The 16191-nt window shown below is 33.2% G+C and overlaps 2 protein-coding genes across 2 annotated transcripts; both read left to right on the top strand.

Moving 5' to 3' along the window:
- Window positions 1–1804: 1804 nt before the first annotated feature.
- Window positions 1805–6221, top strand: LOC110706399 (leucine-rich repeat receptor-like serine/threonine-protein kinase BAM1). Its single transcript, XM_021884324.1, has 2 exons — window positions 1805–4819; window positions 5491–6221. Exons 1-2 carry the CDS (start codon window positions 2221–2223, stop codon window positions 5937–5939), a joined length of 3048 nt encoding a protein of 1015 aa, XP_021740016.1. The 5' UTR covers window positions 1805–2220; the 3' UTR covers window positions 5940–6221.
- A 7240-nt stretch (window positions 6222–13461) lies between these two features.
- On the top strand, window positions 13462–15606 carry LOC110706398 (protein FAR1-RELATED SEQUENCE 5-like). Its single transcript, XM_021884323.1, has 2 exons — window positions 13462–14141; window positions 14666–15606. The coding sequence occupies exons 1-2, from the start codon at window positions 14042–14044 to the stop codon at window positions 15349–15351; spliced, it is 786 nt and encodes a 261-aa protein (XP_021740015.1). The 5' UTR covers window positions 13462–14041; the 3' UTR covers window positions 15352–15606.
- Window positions 15607–16191: the final 585 nt, after the last annotated feature.

Below are 16191 nucleotides of genomic sequence, written 5' to 3'. Positions count from 1 at the left end.
ATGCCGTTATGGCGAGCCAAGTTATTATTGAGTCAATTGGTTCGATACAATTTAGTTGGTTTTTTTTTTTTTTTTTTTTTTTTTTTTTTTATGACAACAGAAACAAAGGAAAAAAATAAAACTAAAAAAATCAAAAACATCCGTATTGGAGAAACTATTCAGAGTAACCCGACACTGGTTGGCTATTTGGTGGAGGGTGTGGACTTCCGCTCTATCAACCTTGAGAATGATGCAATGTTGGAAAGTGCTCCCGATTCTAATATAATCTCCTTCAAAGTCCAGAGAAGGTGAATATTCGAGGGACTCTTGTTTCTAATAGCCATGACAAGTAAAGCAGTGTCAGTTAAAACTTTTATTGACTGGTAGCCATTGTCATTGGCCCGCCTTAAGGCGTAAAGGCAAGCCCAAAATTCAGTTTGCAAAGCTGAAGCTGCTATTCCTGAGAACCCTCCAGCCTCCATTTTACCATGGTTTTGAAGCTCAATCGTCCATCCGACCCCATAGTGTTCACTAGCCTAGTGCCATAAGCCATCTACTCGAATAGTACTTAGAGCTAATGAGTCATTGAAAAGAAGGACATGATCCAATTGTCCTTAAGAAGCCTGTAGAAACCGTGGGGGGTAGAGGTCAAGTCAACAGGATGTCCCAAACCCTGTAGTCAGGGGATTAATTTTGTTTGAAGGAAAATAATTTGATATTGATTATATATGCTTCAAAACATTTAATTCAAAGTAAAATTAGAATCTAGAATTTTGGGTTGTGTCAATTTTCCAATATCTCATCTCATTACTCTTACCCTTCATATAATTACATATACAAGTATATAAACACAGAATAGTATTACAAACATGGTTATGTTATTTCAATTCAGTTCAGTTCAGTTCCAATCATTTCAGTTCAGCTCCTAATTTCCTTCTCTTATAAACAATTCATTTAAGTTTTATTCAGTTCACTTCAGCTCAGTTCAATTCAGTTCCAATCAATTCACTTCAGTTTAGTTCAATTGTTTTCATTAAATCAGAACAGATCCTAAGAGTATTATAGTTCATTTTTAATCTACGATCAATTTTCAATGAGTAATAATCTACAAGTTAGGATGTGATTGTTATAGCTTACAAATGTTGATGCGTTGTAGTGTGATGATGCCTTTTTGCCTCATGGTAGGCAATGCAAACGTACTCTCAGATAGTCATATGAACAAAAAGTCGAATTCTATGAGCACATTTACTCACATACAACGTCAAGTGAGCCAAAATATGTTCAAATATAATTAAAATTCACAAATTTGATCTAAATTTAAAGGGAAAATTGGCATACCAGTTTTAACCATGGACATTCTTTTTTTTTTTTTTTTTTTTATAGGTTCCAACTATCAATTAACATAAACTTTTGTATACATCCGCTTCACACTAATATTAGTGTACATCGAGCAGTATAAGGGTAACTTTTAGCTAATTTTAGGGTAACTTTAAACATAATACAATTTTTATATAAATAGACAACAAGAAAAGTTTTATAAAGGTAATTTAATTACATTCAATCATCAATAATTGATTTTTAGTCATTTAAAATGTGATTCTTTGCTAATAAAGTGTGGATAATTTTTATTTGAATTGGGTTACTTTTACGCATATTGGGGTAACTTTTATTCATTTTAGAGGTAACTTTTAATCACTTTAAGCTATCTTTATAATGGATGTACAATAATTATTGTACACCTGATTTTTTAAAAGTTTGTGATGACCATATAGGTTCAACGAAAGTAAATAATTTCTCTAAGTTTGAATAATTTAAAAATAATACGGGGTAAAAACTTAGCATTATCTAATGCAAATAGCCTAAAATTGAGATTATTTTTTCTAATTTTTCTTTAATAAAAACTTTTAGGTAAGAAGCAAAATATGCATGCTCCATGTGGGTAGAAAGCACAGTGAGAAAATTACAAACAACCCCAACTAAACGACAAACAAACAACCCCGAAACCGAAATAAAATAAAAAATCACCCTCCCAAAAGAAAATTTCAAAATCCAAAAAAAGCAACAGAAATTGGAATTACTCACTTAAAAACCTCACTTCTACTTCTAGCTCCATCTCCCTCCCTTCCTCCTCCTACCTCACTCTCTCTCTCTCACTACCTGCAAATCCCCCCTTCTTCTTCCGCCATTAAAATCAACCGACAATAACTCCAACCGCAACAACAACAGCCCAGAAATAAAATAATGCGAACCCCTCTTCTTCTCCTCTTCCTTCTTCTTCACTTCCACTTTCATTTCATCAATGGCAAAACATTACCAGAACACAAAGCTTTACTGGGTATTAAATCCGCCATTTCAGACGACCCTCAAGCTGCCCTCTCCTCCTGGAACACCACTACCCACCACTGTACTTGGCCATTCATCACTTGCTCTTCCACCTCAACCCACCATTCCACCGTCGTTTCTCTCAACCTTTCTGGCTTAAACCTCACCGGAATCCTCTCCCCTGACATCGGGTTCTTAACCAACCTTCAAAACCTCACTGTAGCATCTAACGCCTTCTCCGGCCCTATTCCGCCGTCTGTCTCCCTCCTAACTGAACTCCGGTATCTTAACTTATCCAACAATATCTTCAATGAAACCTTCCCTTCTTCTCTCTCTTCCCTAAAAAAGCTCAATGTTCTCGATGTGTACAACAACAATCTCACCGGACCTTTGCCGTTGTCCGCCGTTGAGATGTCGGAGCTCCGGCATCTTCACTTGGGTGGTAACTACTTTTCCGGCGAGATTCCTCCGGAGTACGGCCAATGGGAGAAGCTTGAGTACCTTGCAGTTTCCGGCAACGAGCTTGAAGGGAAAATACCGCCGGAAATCGGTAACTTAACCTCGTTAAAAGAGCTTTACATTGGGTACTTTAATGCTTACTCCGGTGGGGTTCCACCCGAGATCGGAAACTTGACGGAGTTGGTTCGATTTGACGGTGCTAACTGTGGGTTATCCGGCGAACTTCCGGCGGAGCTGGGAAGACTCCAGAAACTTGATACTTTGTTTCTTCAGGTGAATACTCTTTCTGGGTCACTCCCAACTGAGTTGGGATCCTTAAATAGCTTGAAATCCATGGATTTGTCGAACAATCTGTTTTCCGGTGAGATCCCTGTTTCTTTCTCTCTGTTGAAGAATCTAACTCTGTTGAATCTGTTTCGGAACAAATTGCACGGGGCCGTGCCAGATTTTATCGGAGATTTACCGGAGTTGGAGGTTCTCCAACTATGGGAAAACAATTTTACAGGAAGTATCCCAGAAAAGTTGGGTACTAATGGTAAATTACAGCTTCTAGATCTTTCTTCTAACAAGCTTACTGGTAGTTTACCCCCAAATTTATGCAGAGGAGAGCAATTACAAACCCTAATTACATTGGGTAATTTCTTACTTGGTCCGATTCCTGAGAGTTTGGGTAGTTGTAGCTCATTGACCCGGGTTAGAATGGGTGAAAATTTCTTAAACGGGTCAATTCCAAAGGGTTTGTTTGGTCTTCCTAAGTTAACCCAAGTTGAGTTGCAGGATAATCTTCTTACCGGAGGTTTCCCTGAGACGGGGAGTTCAGTAGCAGCGAGTCTCGGTCAAATTTCGATATCCAATAATCAGCTTACCGGGAAGTTACCGGCTAGTATCGGTAACTTTTCCGGTGTTCAGAAGTTATTGCTTGATGGGAATAAGTTTAGTGGGAGTATTCCACCGGAGATTGGGAATTTACAACAGCTTTCTAAAATTGATTTTAGTAGTAATAGGTTTTCCGGTGAAATTCCGGCTGAGATTAGTAAGTGTAAGCTGCTTACATTCGTCGATCTTAGTCGGAATCAGCTCATTGGCGAGATTCCGAAGGAGATTACTGGTATGAGGATATTGAATTACTTAAATATTTCGAGAAATCGTTTGAGTGGCAGTATTCCTGGTTCAATTTCTAGTATGCAAAGTTTGACATCAGTTGATTTTTCATTTAATAATTTCACTGGTGTAGTACCTGAAACTGGGCAGTTTAGCTACTTTAATTATACTTCGTTTTTGGGTAATCCTGATTTATGTGGACCTTATTTGGGTCCTTGCGAAAATGGGGTTGTTGGTTCTTCACACCAAGGTCATGGTAAAGGCTTATCTGCTTCATTGAAGCTGCTCTTGGTCATTGGTCTTCTGTTGTGTTCGATTATCTTTGCAATTGCTGCGATCATCAAGGCTCGTTCTCTTAAGAAAGCGAGCGAGTCTAGAGCGTGGAAGCTGACCGCCTTCCAGCGGTTAGACTTCACGGCAGATGATGTTTTGGACTGCTTGAAGGAAGATAACATTATTGGGAAAGGTGGTGCTGGAATTGTTTACAAAGGAAATATGCCGAATGGTGATCAAGTTGCTGTTAAGAGACTTCCTGCAATGAGTAGGGGTTCATCTCATGATCATGGTTTTAATGCTGAGATTCAGACTCTAGGGAAGATTAGACATAGGCACATTGTTAGATTACTAGGGTTCTGCTCGAACCATGAGACTAATCTATTGGTGTATGAGTACATGCCTAATGGAAGCTTAGGTGAGGTGATACATGGTAAGAAAGGCGGTCATTTGCATTGGGATACAAGGTATAAGATCGCAATCGAGGCAGCCAAAGGGCTTTGCTATCTCCATCATGATTGCTCGCCGTTGATTGTTCATCGCGATGTCAAGTCCAACAACATCCTGTTGGATTCAAGTTATGAGGCTCATGTTGCTGATTTTGGGCTTGCTAAGTTCTTGCAAGATTCAGGCACATCAGAATGCATGTCTGCTATTGCTGGCTCCTATGGATACATTGCCCCAGGTATAAATAATTCTAATCTAATCTAATCTAATCAACATTTCTTTGCAATTTAGGTAATTAATCTACTTATTATGATGATTATGCTGCCTAAATTTGGCCTGTTTTATACTTTTTGGTAGTACTATTTTGTCAAATTACTTGAATTTTTGTGTACCTGATATTTGACTGGTGTAGAAGAATTAAGTTGTTGATTGTGATTCTGTTTGGATGTCTTTCTCAATGCTGGCTTGTTGCTATAGCCTTTTTTTGACTTAAATTTACAAAGGAAATACATTTATGATGCGTTCCCCACTTTACCTAATGGTAGTTCATATCAATTCTGTCGCTTTCGTTATGCTTTAGCACAGTGATCTACTTTGTAACGAAATCCCGAAAATAATCAAACCTTAATACTGTAAATACTACTCCTACTAATTAGTTTTAGTGGGTCTTGTCAGTGACAATTTGACTAAATAATACAAGATTATCTTTGATAAGCCTCTAAAGTAGTCCACTAATCTTTGATCTTTTCAAAACGGATTCTTAGATTCTCGATATTCCGATATGTACTTGTTATTAGTTATTCAATGAGTTTAATCATTTAATATTGATTAGCTATAACAACCAAACGAAACAATAGTTTGGCGTATTTTGGTTGCTAATTACTAGTGTTTTTTTGGTTAATGATGCAGAATATGCCTACACATTGAAGGTTGATGAGAAAAGTGATGTTTACAGCTTCGGAGTGGTTCTCTTGGAACTCATAACTGGTAGGAAGCCAGTTGGTGAATTTGGTGATGGAGTTGATATAGTTCAATGGGTGAGAAAAATGACTGATGGGAACAAGGAAGGAGTCCTGAAAATCTTGGACCCTAGACTCCCTTCAGTTCCACTCCATGAGGTGATGCACGTATTCTATGTTTCCATGTTGTGTGTTGAAGAACAGGCGGTGGAACGACCCACAATGCGAGAGGTGGTTCAAATATTGTTGGAAATCCCGAAACCACCAGCATCTGCCAAGCAAGGCGACGCCTCTCCCTTGGAATCACCCCAACAAATTACCACAGACGCCACAGATTCTCCTGCAAAGGAAGACCAGCCACCACCTAAATCGCCACCACCAGATCTTCTTAGTATTTAGTGTGCTCTACTCCTACACGAGTACTACTACTAGAATTTTCGCTACGTCTCTCGAAGTAATCAGAATTGGGAGTAGCTAGCTTGATTGTCAGTGTTTTTAGCATGTTTTTTGGGTGGGTAAAGATGATAAAAAGGGGGGTTGGGGAGTGTTAGACTGTTAGAGAGATTGGTTTGTGCTAACTAAGGTCTTAAATGTGTTTGCTTCAATATTTTTCTGGGTTGTACAGTTTTGTATTGGTTCGTTTAGCCATTAAATTAAGATTTCTAAAACATTTGTCTTCAATTTTACAATTTTTTTTTTAAATTTTTTTTTTTGGCTACTGCTTCCTGGTTTGATCACAATGCTGCTGGTTTATCTGCTGTAACACTGAAGTTTCTGATGCAGAGCGCTTACTGAGTCTCAGTGTAAAAAATGTGAGCAGGAGGAGAGAGAAAATAATGATGGCCCTGTCTCCTTGATTCTAAAGATCGGTCTAATCCTTCAAAGTGGAGTTGTTGGGCACTCCACTAGGCAGCTCAACTGTGTAGGCCAATTGAGCATACAAAATTAATTATACTCACCTATACATTCGTCCAAAATTAATAGTCATATTTTTTTCAAACTATAATACAGGATCAACTTAACTACTTGTATGAAGTTACTCTTAATATTTGTTGTACTCTTTTCATCCTTGCTCCAAACATCAAATTTTCAGTGCATGTGACAAATTTTTTTCCGGACATCTGAAAATAGTGATTACGAGACATGAGACGAGTACAAGAGACAGTTAAAGAATTAAATAATGTGGAAGAAAAGATAGGTCCTATAGCTTTAAATAAACTTAGTTGTGAGTACGTATAATGTTAAGTGTAGTAGTGATAGTACCGTAGGACAGTGGCTTGGATTGCTGTGATTACAGAGATTGAGATTCAAGGGCAATGCGCCAGTGCCTACCCATTACCGAGACAGTGGGGTGCTTGGAAATTTTGAAATTGTTACCCACCTATTGTAGGTGGGTGGTGCTTGGAAATTAAATAACAACAAATTATTTATAAATTTTTTTTTACAAAAATAAAATAGAAAAAATGATTGAATAAAGTGGTATACTTTTATTATTAAAGTCATTTAAAAAAGTAGGACCAGTACTGGGATGGTCAAAAGAAAGGTGTAAATGCCTTGGAGTATGATATCAGTTGCTCCATATTCAAAGTTGGTCGCCCTCTTCTCAACGACAACTATATAGTAATGCTAATAATAAGTGGTAATATTCTTGCTAATTAAACTTTTTTAACCTTTATTGATTCACCCATACCCAAAATCCCAAATCATAGGTAGGGTTTAGTGTTAAAAATACTAACACTCCAATAAAATTTGTTTTTAGTTCACCTTAATTTCAATTTTAAAGGTGTCAAAAACTAACCCGATTCGATCTGACCAAAAAGAACTTGTTATTGGATTACATAGTATAATCTATATGATTATTACAATGTTATAATTTTACTCGGACCGGGTTGGATTTATTTCAAAGTTAAGTCATGCTAAATTATTGTCGCCATAAGATTCGAAATTTGAATCGATTTTTTTCTAGATCAGATCGGATCGTGTTAATTTACATTGTTATGACCTGATTATGAATTGATTGACAATAATCTATGTATAAGCTAACATTTAAAATAGACCAAATTTTAAGTTTCGACTAAATATGAAACTAAGCCTATTATATCCTAAATAAACCCGTTTACAACCCTATTGTGACAACTAGAGTCAAATTTTGAACCGAGTCAATGACAAACCCAACCAAAACTAACCAAGTGTTTGGACTCAAACTTCTTTTCTAGTCCACTTTCAACAAACACTTACATTAATTAGAGATTTAAGCTTTGTTCAGCAATAGCTAGTTTATAGTGGTTTAATCAAATTAAAACACTATAGTGGTTAAGATAGTGATTAGCGGTGTAAATGGTCATTAAATTGAAGAAAAAAAGTTTGCTAAACAATTTACCGAACACACATACTTTAATTCTTAATTAGTTATTCATATCTATCAGCTAGTTTACAAGGAAATAGTTATATCTCTACATCTAGGTATGTAGCAACTACGTACTTACACAAGTAACAACTGCTTCTTCAACTATATATTTTGCTTCTTCAACTAGTTAAACATATTTTAGAGCTAAGATATCTCTTTTTGCCCCAACATTTCTCAACCAAAGATCACCAAAATTGACTCAATAATTAACCTTTAGACTCCCACTCTTCACTTGATCTGGGTATGAATGGTCCTACAAAATTCGATCATTTATAATTAATGTCTAACTACAGTCATTAACAAAATATAAATTCATATTTTGATATAAAATTGAGGAGATTTTATGTCAGTTCAAGGTTAATATATATGGCAAATCAAATTCAACGTGGTCACCATCGATAAGATTTTTTGTGTTGTTTTAAAGTCTTGGAGGAGTAGGTTGGAGTCCTTTGGCAGACGTAGTTATAGTAAATAAAGCATGCAGTATTAAATAATATTCAAAGTTAACTATTCCATTTATTTTCACTAGCCTACAATTAACTTCGTTGTTGTGCCAATAAGGTAGGTTGTATACATATACATCAATTATGATACACGCACTATGCCCTGATTTTGCTTAATTAACCCTTGTTTTTTCATACCATAAAAATAACAATAATTATTAATAATTAATGAAAAATGAAATCACGAATCAATAAAAATTACTTCATGTATTAATAAAAGGCAAAAGCTAACGAACGCTCCGCAAGCTTTTTTTAAGATACTTAAAAATTGAAATATCAAATTAAAATAAATATAAATTGCACTAATTGACGCGTGATTTTGACATGCATTTGAGAACCCAATAATATCACTTTAATTAGGAAATATTTAAAATGCTTATTCAATGTCCCGATAATAGATTGCATTAGTTTACATCTTTCATTATGTTTGTTAGTTTGTTACATACACTCATTTTTTTTTTCCAATCTTAAAATTAAAGATAAAATTAAATATAAGGTTATTATTGTGTCTATAGATTTAATGAGTGCGACGGGTAAATAAAACATGTATATATTAGATTGATTGTAGCTACTGACGCGGATGGTATGATAAGAAAATTTTAGTTTTTTCTCAACGGGAGATATAAATAAATTAGTCCACTTCTTATATAGCTATGTGGAGTATTATTCAATTATTTTTCAATTAATAAAATAACATTATAAAAAATTAAAAGAAATTCAAATAACATAAAATACTATTCAAATAACGTTCCTTTAATTTTTTTTTATTGACCATTAGTAACCAAGTCCTTTAATAGTAAATGAATTACCTTTGTTTTTATTTTTATTTTTCCTATGGGGTTTAATAATTTGATTTATAAACCGTGCATCACACGGGCACTATGCTAGTTTATTACTATGTGTCATGTCATCTCAAACTAAATATCTAACCTTTGCATAAGAGATTATATTATGAGAGTTTAATCCTTGTCACGTAAAAATCCCTCCACAATACGTTGTAAAGCTTTGAAACCTAATCTTGTTAGTTGTACTCAGATCATTAAAGAAGTTGATCTATTGAAAAATTGATTGTTTACCCTATAATAAAGAAATTTACGAGTGATAATCGAGCGAGCTGAGCCAAGACCAAACTCGAACTGTTTAAGCTAGGCTCAATAGACTTTCCAATCTTGAGATGATTTAATTACAAGCTAAGCTTTGCTAAGTTGAAAATTTCAAGCATGCATTATTGGTATGGTTTTGAAACCGAACACTTATCCTATTTTACAACTCAAGCTTCTCACAAACATTATTTAGAATATTACCCTTAGAGTATGTTTACGAGACTTTTGAGCCAAGATTTAATATATGGGCTCTTGAAGATTTCGAATCGAGCTCAAATATTTCAGAATTACTTTGAGCATGTTTATTAGATTTTCGAGCCAAGATTTGATGTATGGGATCATGAAATTTCGAATCAAGCTCAAATATTTCACGAATTAGCTAAGCTCATACATTAACACGTAGAGATTAGAGCAAGCATTTGTAACTTAGTCAAAATGATCGGAAAAAGACATGTCGGGTAATGGATTAATGGTTAAAAAAAGGGAGCCAAGAGGGGTCCTATATCATGTGCAAACCTTTGACAAATCCAATATATTAAGTAAAGTGGGGGGCATTAGACAAACTACAAAATCAAGGAAAAACCAAAATAATAAAGGCTGTAAAGTGTAACAAAAAATCTAACATATCATCTTTTTTTTAACTAATCTAGTAGGAGTAGAATTTTTCTTTTTCTTATTTTTGTTTATATTTTAGTTTTATTTTTGTCTTAAAAAAAAAAAAAAAAAAAAGCAAAAGCATGGGGCAAGTATTTACATGCATTACAGAAATCATTATCCCACTAGCGATCAATCATGCTATCCATATTCCAATCTATGAATCTCCTCAACTTTCTTCCAATCAAAACAGTCGCATCCTTGGATTCATCATTCATCCCAAACTTCAATTATTATTGTTTATATATACTCTCTCTCTAGTCTCTACAATCTATATATTGTCACTAGTATTAATCCATGAAGAATATGGTCGTGTAACAACAAAAATAAAGGGGTCACACAATATTGTGCCGTCTTTTCATCACTTCCACATAAAATGCCTATAAATTACTGTATGCCCGAAAGTTTAGTATTGAGGACCCGTTTAATAGCCAGTAAATTATGATCGTGATAGTAATGAATTTTAAATGGTACCCCGTAATAAAACAACCTATAACAATCTCGCTCCATGGAACACAATCTCATCCTTCAAACTTGTGTTTTCTTTATAATTTTTGCTTTACCATCCATTACTACTTGAGAGGTGATTCTAGGTGAAAACGGAAAGAAATTATGAAAAATAGACAATTTGGGGAAAAACAATTTGGGGTCTTCTTGAGTGATAAGGTGAATAAACATTGATATTTTGTTTCAAATTTACTTTTAAATTCATTCATATTACCGTAATTTATTACTAGTTGCCAATGTTATGGTAATGGATATAAGGGATTGTGAGGCAACAATTTGAAAAATACAAATTGAGACTCTTTTTTAAATATTTTACACTATAACATTAGTTTGAAAATAAATAAAGATTTAGAGTCTGTTCTCATTGACTGAACTCAGCTGAACTGAACCGAGCTGAACTGAAATGAATATTTTATAAGAGAAGGAAATTAGGAGCTGAACTGAATTGAACTGAATTGAGCTGAGCTGAACTGACTTGAACTGAACTAAGCTGAGCTGAACTGAACTGAACTGAATTTCAACGTAAGAGAACAGACCCGTAGTTAAAGTTTATACAATACACGTGTATATAGATAGTATAAAAAGTCAAAATAGTTAAACTTATAAAGAAATGACAGAAGATGTGAGTACAAAAACAAAGTGATGGAACAATACAACCTTCTTCAAAACAAAAAAGATGATAATTGTTCACTTATAATTTGAGTATTTTATGGAATTGATGATCATAAAAAGAGAAAAGAATCATATTTAGCAAAATGTAATGTAGGGCATGATAACATCGTATAGAAACAAGTGGAGAAGATGCTAAAAAAACATGAATGATGGATGGGAAGTGAAAAAGAAAGACATGTAATGAAATGAAATTTGAAAAGAATGGTCCTTTAATCATGCCATAAAATTCACGGGCTCCTCAATTTCTAACAGAATGTTTACACATTTTCTATCTATATGCTGAAATTATACTGTTTTGTCATTATGATTGGGGACCAAGAAAAAATTTCCTTACTTATACATAGTATTTCATATGCGTTCTCTTTACTAGCGTCACTCCTCATTTCACGATTGTTATAAATTTTGAAAGTAATGCATGCAATAAGGTGAATCAAACAAGAATTAAAATGACTATTTTTTTTTCCTAACTTATAAAACATCAAACTTAGTTATTTTTTTTTTTTTGAAGACACTTAGTTAATTATTTAAAAATCATTCGCGAAGAGAATATAAATACAGATATACAAATAAAAGTGTTGCAAGTAAAAAAAAAAAAACAAATAAGGTAATTTCATTATTGCTATTATTAATATTGTTATCGTTAATATTATCCTGACTAAAAAACAGAACATCCCTTTATTTTGTTGGTTATCAAAGATATGACGACAAAAAAACCGAAAGAAAACGTAAAAAAATTGATGGATTGTACAGGGAATTTTGATTTTGTTAGCAATAGCATGCATTAAATTTTGCATGCACGGAAGGGTGTCTCCGTCTTCATATACGTACAATCCTACAACCCCAGCTAAGACACTTGTGAGCCCACTCACTCAATTATTTTGTTGATTCATGAATACCTAAAAGATACATATTCTTGAATCACTGAAACTATTATTCTAGTTTCACGGGGTAGAATCAAGTCTGACGATGGTGGAGTCCCATCTTGGTTCGAGTCTCATTATTACGTTTAATACGTCATAGTTGGATATTGTGGTGGATGTTACATACGAAGTATATATTTAGGTAAAAACTTTACATACTTTGTCCATATAATGGGTTTAAATGACTTAGGTCTCATTGTGGACAAGGGTTTTTTTTTTTTTTTTTTTTTTAACCATCTTATTTATTTCGAGGTTAATGTATTACATCTATGTAAGTGTATGATAGTGAAGTTTATAATTTAAATCATACAGTTTCAGTACGTATTTCATACACTTTTCTTATAAAAATTAACGCATAATCTCCAACATTGAATTACCTTTAGATAACAATATATACTCCATATTACCAGGGCCGTAGCAAGGGTATGACGGCTGCCCTGGGCCCCTTGTTAAAAAGCCCAACTTCAATTTACAATACAAGGCCCCAAAAAAATACTACCTCTGTTTCATTTTTTTTGCAACTTTGTAATTTTTTATATCACAAAAAATAGCTAAAATTGCAAAAATAAAATAAAGCGGAGGTAGTACTTCTTACTAAATAGTATTACTTATATATACATTTGAAAAAAAAAAAAAACAAAAGAAAGAAAGAAAGCAACAAGTGTGTATTGTACAACACTACAATAGTAGTGTAGAGTTCCAAAATATCAAATGGCATATTTGGTCAACGTATTTCTTCCCTAATTTTTTTGCCCAAATTATTCACTTAACCAAGTGAATTTAATTAACAAAAAAAAAATGTCATTACTTTTAATTGTACCCCCGTTTTTGGTAATTTTATTTTTCAAAATGTATCTCATTACAATTTTCAGTTAGTTAAATTTCTTCTCTTTCGCGATTCAGTTGAAGATGAAAACTATAATAAACGGTCCTTTTACTTTTCAATTTTCAACTGAAATTTATCTAATTATATATAATTCTTCTTGCATACCCTACATTTTTTTTGAACGGTGCATACACGACTTTATTCATCAAAATCTCTTCTTTGTATTAAATTATATTTTTCTTAACCTGTATAACTACTTTCATTCAAATATTACAAAATTTGAGGAAAAAAAATCTAATTGATTGGTTGAATACTTAGTTTGAATAGTTCGGCTGGTGTAAAACGAGAGTTACGGGAATGTAATTTCAATGTTTTATGAAATTTGATGTTTTTAAAGATTATTAACCATAATAAAATATGCATTTTCATTTTGCATACCTATTTTTTTAAAATTTTATATAGTATACATGAATTAGGGCCCCGATTTAAGTTTTTGCCCCAGGCCACCGAAATCTAAGAAACGGGCCTGCATATTACCACAAAAAATGGAAACGAATTTTGGAAAATTATTTCAGGAATTTTACCCTACACCCTAGTGTAGGGTGTGTTGCCTACACCCCCCCTATGCTACGTCGTTTTGTAGCTGGTATTGAGTTCTCATGTGCAGCTTCTTTCCTTTTGCGATTCTTTCCTTTTTTTTTTCCTTTTTTTCTTTTTTTCTTTTCTTCCTCTTTTTTCCTTTTTTCTTTGTTTCTTATTATTCAATTTATGTATATATATGATTTTAAACCCTATTTTTTCTCTCTCTTCAATTGATCAACCTCCATTTTTGATCTACATTTTTCTCTCGCTACTTCATCTTCTTCATTTGATTTTTTGAACGAACTCGTTAATTGTTACCGATCATCAATGGCGAATTCTGCATCTGGAGATTGCGTTGATTTTGATCGTGATTGCGAGCGTGTGTTTCCTTCTGGACTTCGTTTGGTTGATTCGTTTGTGCAACAATGTGAGTAATTGTGATCATAATTTTGCAATTTTTAATTATCTCTAATTTGTTCTGTTATAATGCTCTGTTAATTTGAACTTAATTGATGTATTATTATTCACTTTCGATTTTTGAATTTACTACTTTGATTACATTATGATGAACGTTTTTGGATTGTTATACTTTGTATGAACATTTTGTTGCTTCATTTGTTGTTTCATTTGTTGTTTTCTCTGTGTTTTAGAATTGTGTGTTTTTGTCGTATATTTTGTAGATTATACTTTCAATTAATCGTTTTTGTTTTCTTATTCATACTTACTAATGTGTTTATGTTCAGTCTTAAAGTCATTTTTGATCATTTATTTTTACATTTTTATATCGATATTATGTGTAGTGGTAAATAATGAAAATATTGTTCAAAACATTATGTGCTGAAATTCTTTTTGCAATTGATCATGTGCTGTTTTGATATTGAACATTTTACTTATTTTTTATTGTTCATTCATGAAACTCTTTATGATCATTTATAATTGTATATTGTGCAGTGGAAAAAAATGATGATATTATGTATTTAGAAGCAGAACAGTCTGAATTAAAGGATAAAGAATTTAAATCTGAAGATGAAGCTTTCGAAGCGTATAATGAATATGCTTTTAGGAAAGGTTTTGGAATTCGAATTGGGAAGAGTAAGAGAAGAAGAGATGATTCTTTTTTGATGAAAAGATTTGTTTGTTGTAATGAGGGATTCAAAGATAATAAGTGTAAGAATAAAAGGATTTATGAGAAGTTGGATCATCGAACTGGTTGTTTAGCTTTTGTGCAGTTTCATATTGATCATTTAGGGGTCTATACATGTACAAGACATGAAATGGTTCATAATCATGCTATGATTCCTCCTGAAAAAAGGCATTTGATAAGGTCTCAAAGAGATGTGAATAAAGAGCAGCTTCTTTTCATTTCAACAATGAAATTGAGTGGAGTCAAAGTTACTGATTCTTTGAGGGTTCTAAAGAAGGAGGTTGGGGGATCTCCTAATCTTTGTTTTACTGCTTCTGATGCTTATAATGCATTGTCATCTGAAAAAGCTGCCCAAATTGAAGGATGTGATAGTAACCAATTGATTAAATATTTTGCCAAGAGACATGTGGATGAGGCAGATTTTTATTATGATTTTGAACAAGATGATAGTGGTGCTTTAGTTAGTTTTTTTTTTGGCGTGATGGTAGGATGATGAGAGATTATCATTACTTTGGAGATTTGTTGGTTTTTGATACAACTTATAGAACTAATAAATATGGAATGATATGTGCTCCATTTGTTGGGATTAACCATCATGGTAACAATGTCATGTTTGGTATGGGTTTTATTATTAATGAGCGCACCGAGTCTTTTGATTGGTTGTTTGATACATTTTTGCACTCAATGGGGAGGAAAAGTCCCATTACAATTATGACTGATCAAGCACAAGCGATTGCAGCGGGTATAAGAAACATTTTTCCTTCAACTGTTCATCATCGTTTATGTGTATGGCATCTTGAACAAAATTCTAAGAAACACATTGGAGCATTGAGAGCTTTGGAAGGCTTTACAGATTTGTTTGGATATCTTTTGAAGTATTGTGAAACTCCTGCTGAATTTGAATATTTCTGGAAAAGGTAAATTATTGTTTTTTGTATTTATTTTTTATATTTATTATGTGATATATTTGATTATTATGTGATATATATATGAACATTTAGTGTTTTACATATGATCATACAATTTACTTTGTTATGTATGTTATCATAATATTATTAGTGTCCATATTGTTTATGATCATTATTCTTTATACAAATGTACATATTTTAATTTATATTTTGTTCATTTTTAAATTAATATATGATCATTTTTGTTATACAGGATGTGTGATAAATACAAATGTGAAAATGATGATTGGTTATGTGATTTGTATAAAATAAAGGAAATGTGGTGTCCTGCTTATTCTAAGAAGTATTGGTCTGGTGGTATATTGTCTTCTCAACGTAGTGAAACTGCTAATAAGTCAGTTTCACAACGTCTTAATAAGACTCAA

The sequence above is a fragment of the Chenopodium quinoa genome, unplaced genomic scaffold (genome assembly GCF_001683475.1).
Source record: "Chenopodium quinoa cultivar QQ74 unplaced genomic scaffold, ASM168347v1, whole genome shotgun sequence".
NCBI classification, from domain to species: domain Eukaryota; kingdom Viridiplantae; phylum Streptophyta; class Magnoliopsida; order Caryophyllales; family Amaranthaceae; genus Chenopodium; species Chenopodium quinoa.
This window is presented reverse-complemented; position numbering and strand designations above follow the sequence as displayed.

Coding starts and splice junctions, on each gene's coding strand:
- LOC110706399 (XM_021884324.1), top strand. CDS start 2,221: ATGCGAACCCCTCTTCTTCTCCTCTTCCTTCTTCTTCACTTCCACTTT. Junction 4,820..5,490: donor CTATGGATACATTGCCCCAG/GTATAAATAATT, acceptor TTAATGATGCAG/AATATGCCTACACATTGAAG.
- LOC110706398 (XM_021884323.1), top strand. CDS start 14,042: ATGGCGAATTCTGCATCTGGAGATTGCGTTGATTTTGATCGTGATTGC. Junction 14,142..14,665: donor TGATTCGTTTGTGCAACAAT/GTGAGTAATTGT, acceptor TATATTGTGCAG/TGGAAAAAAATGATGATATT.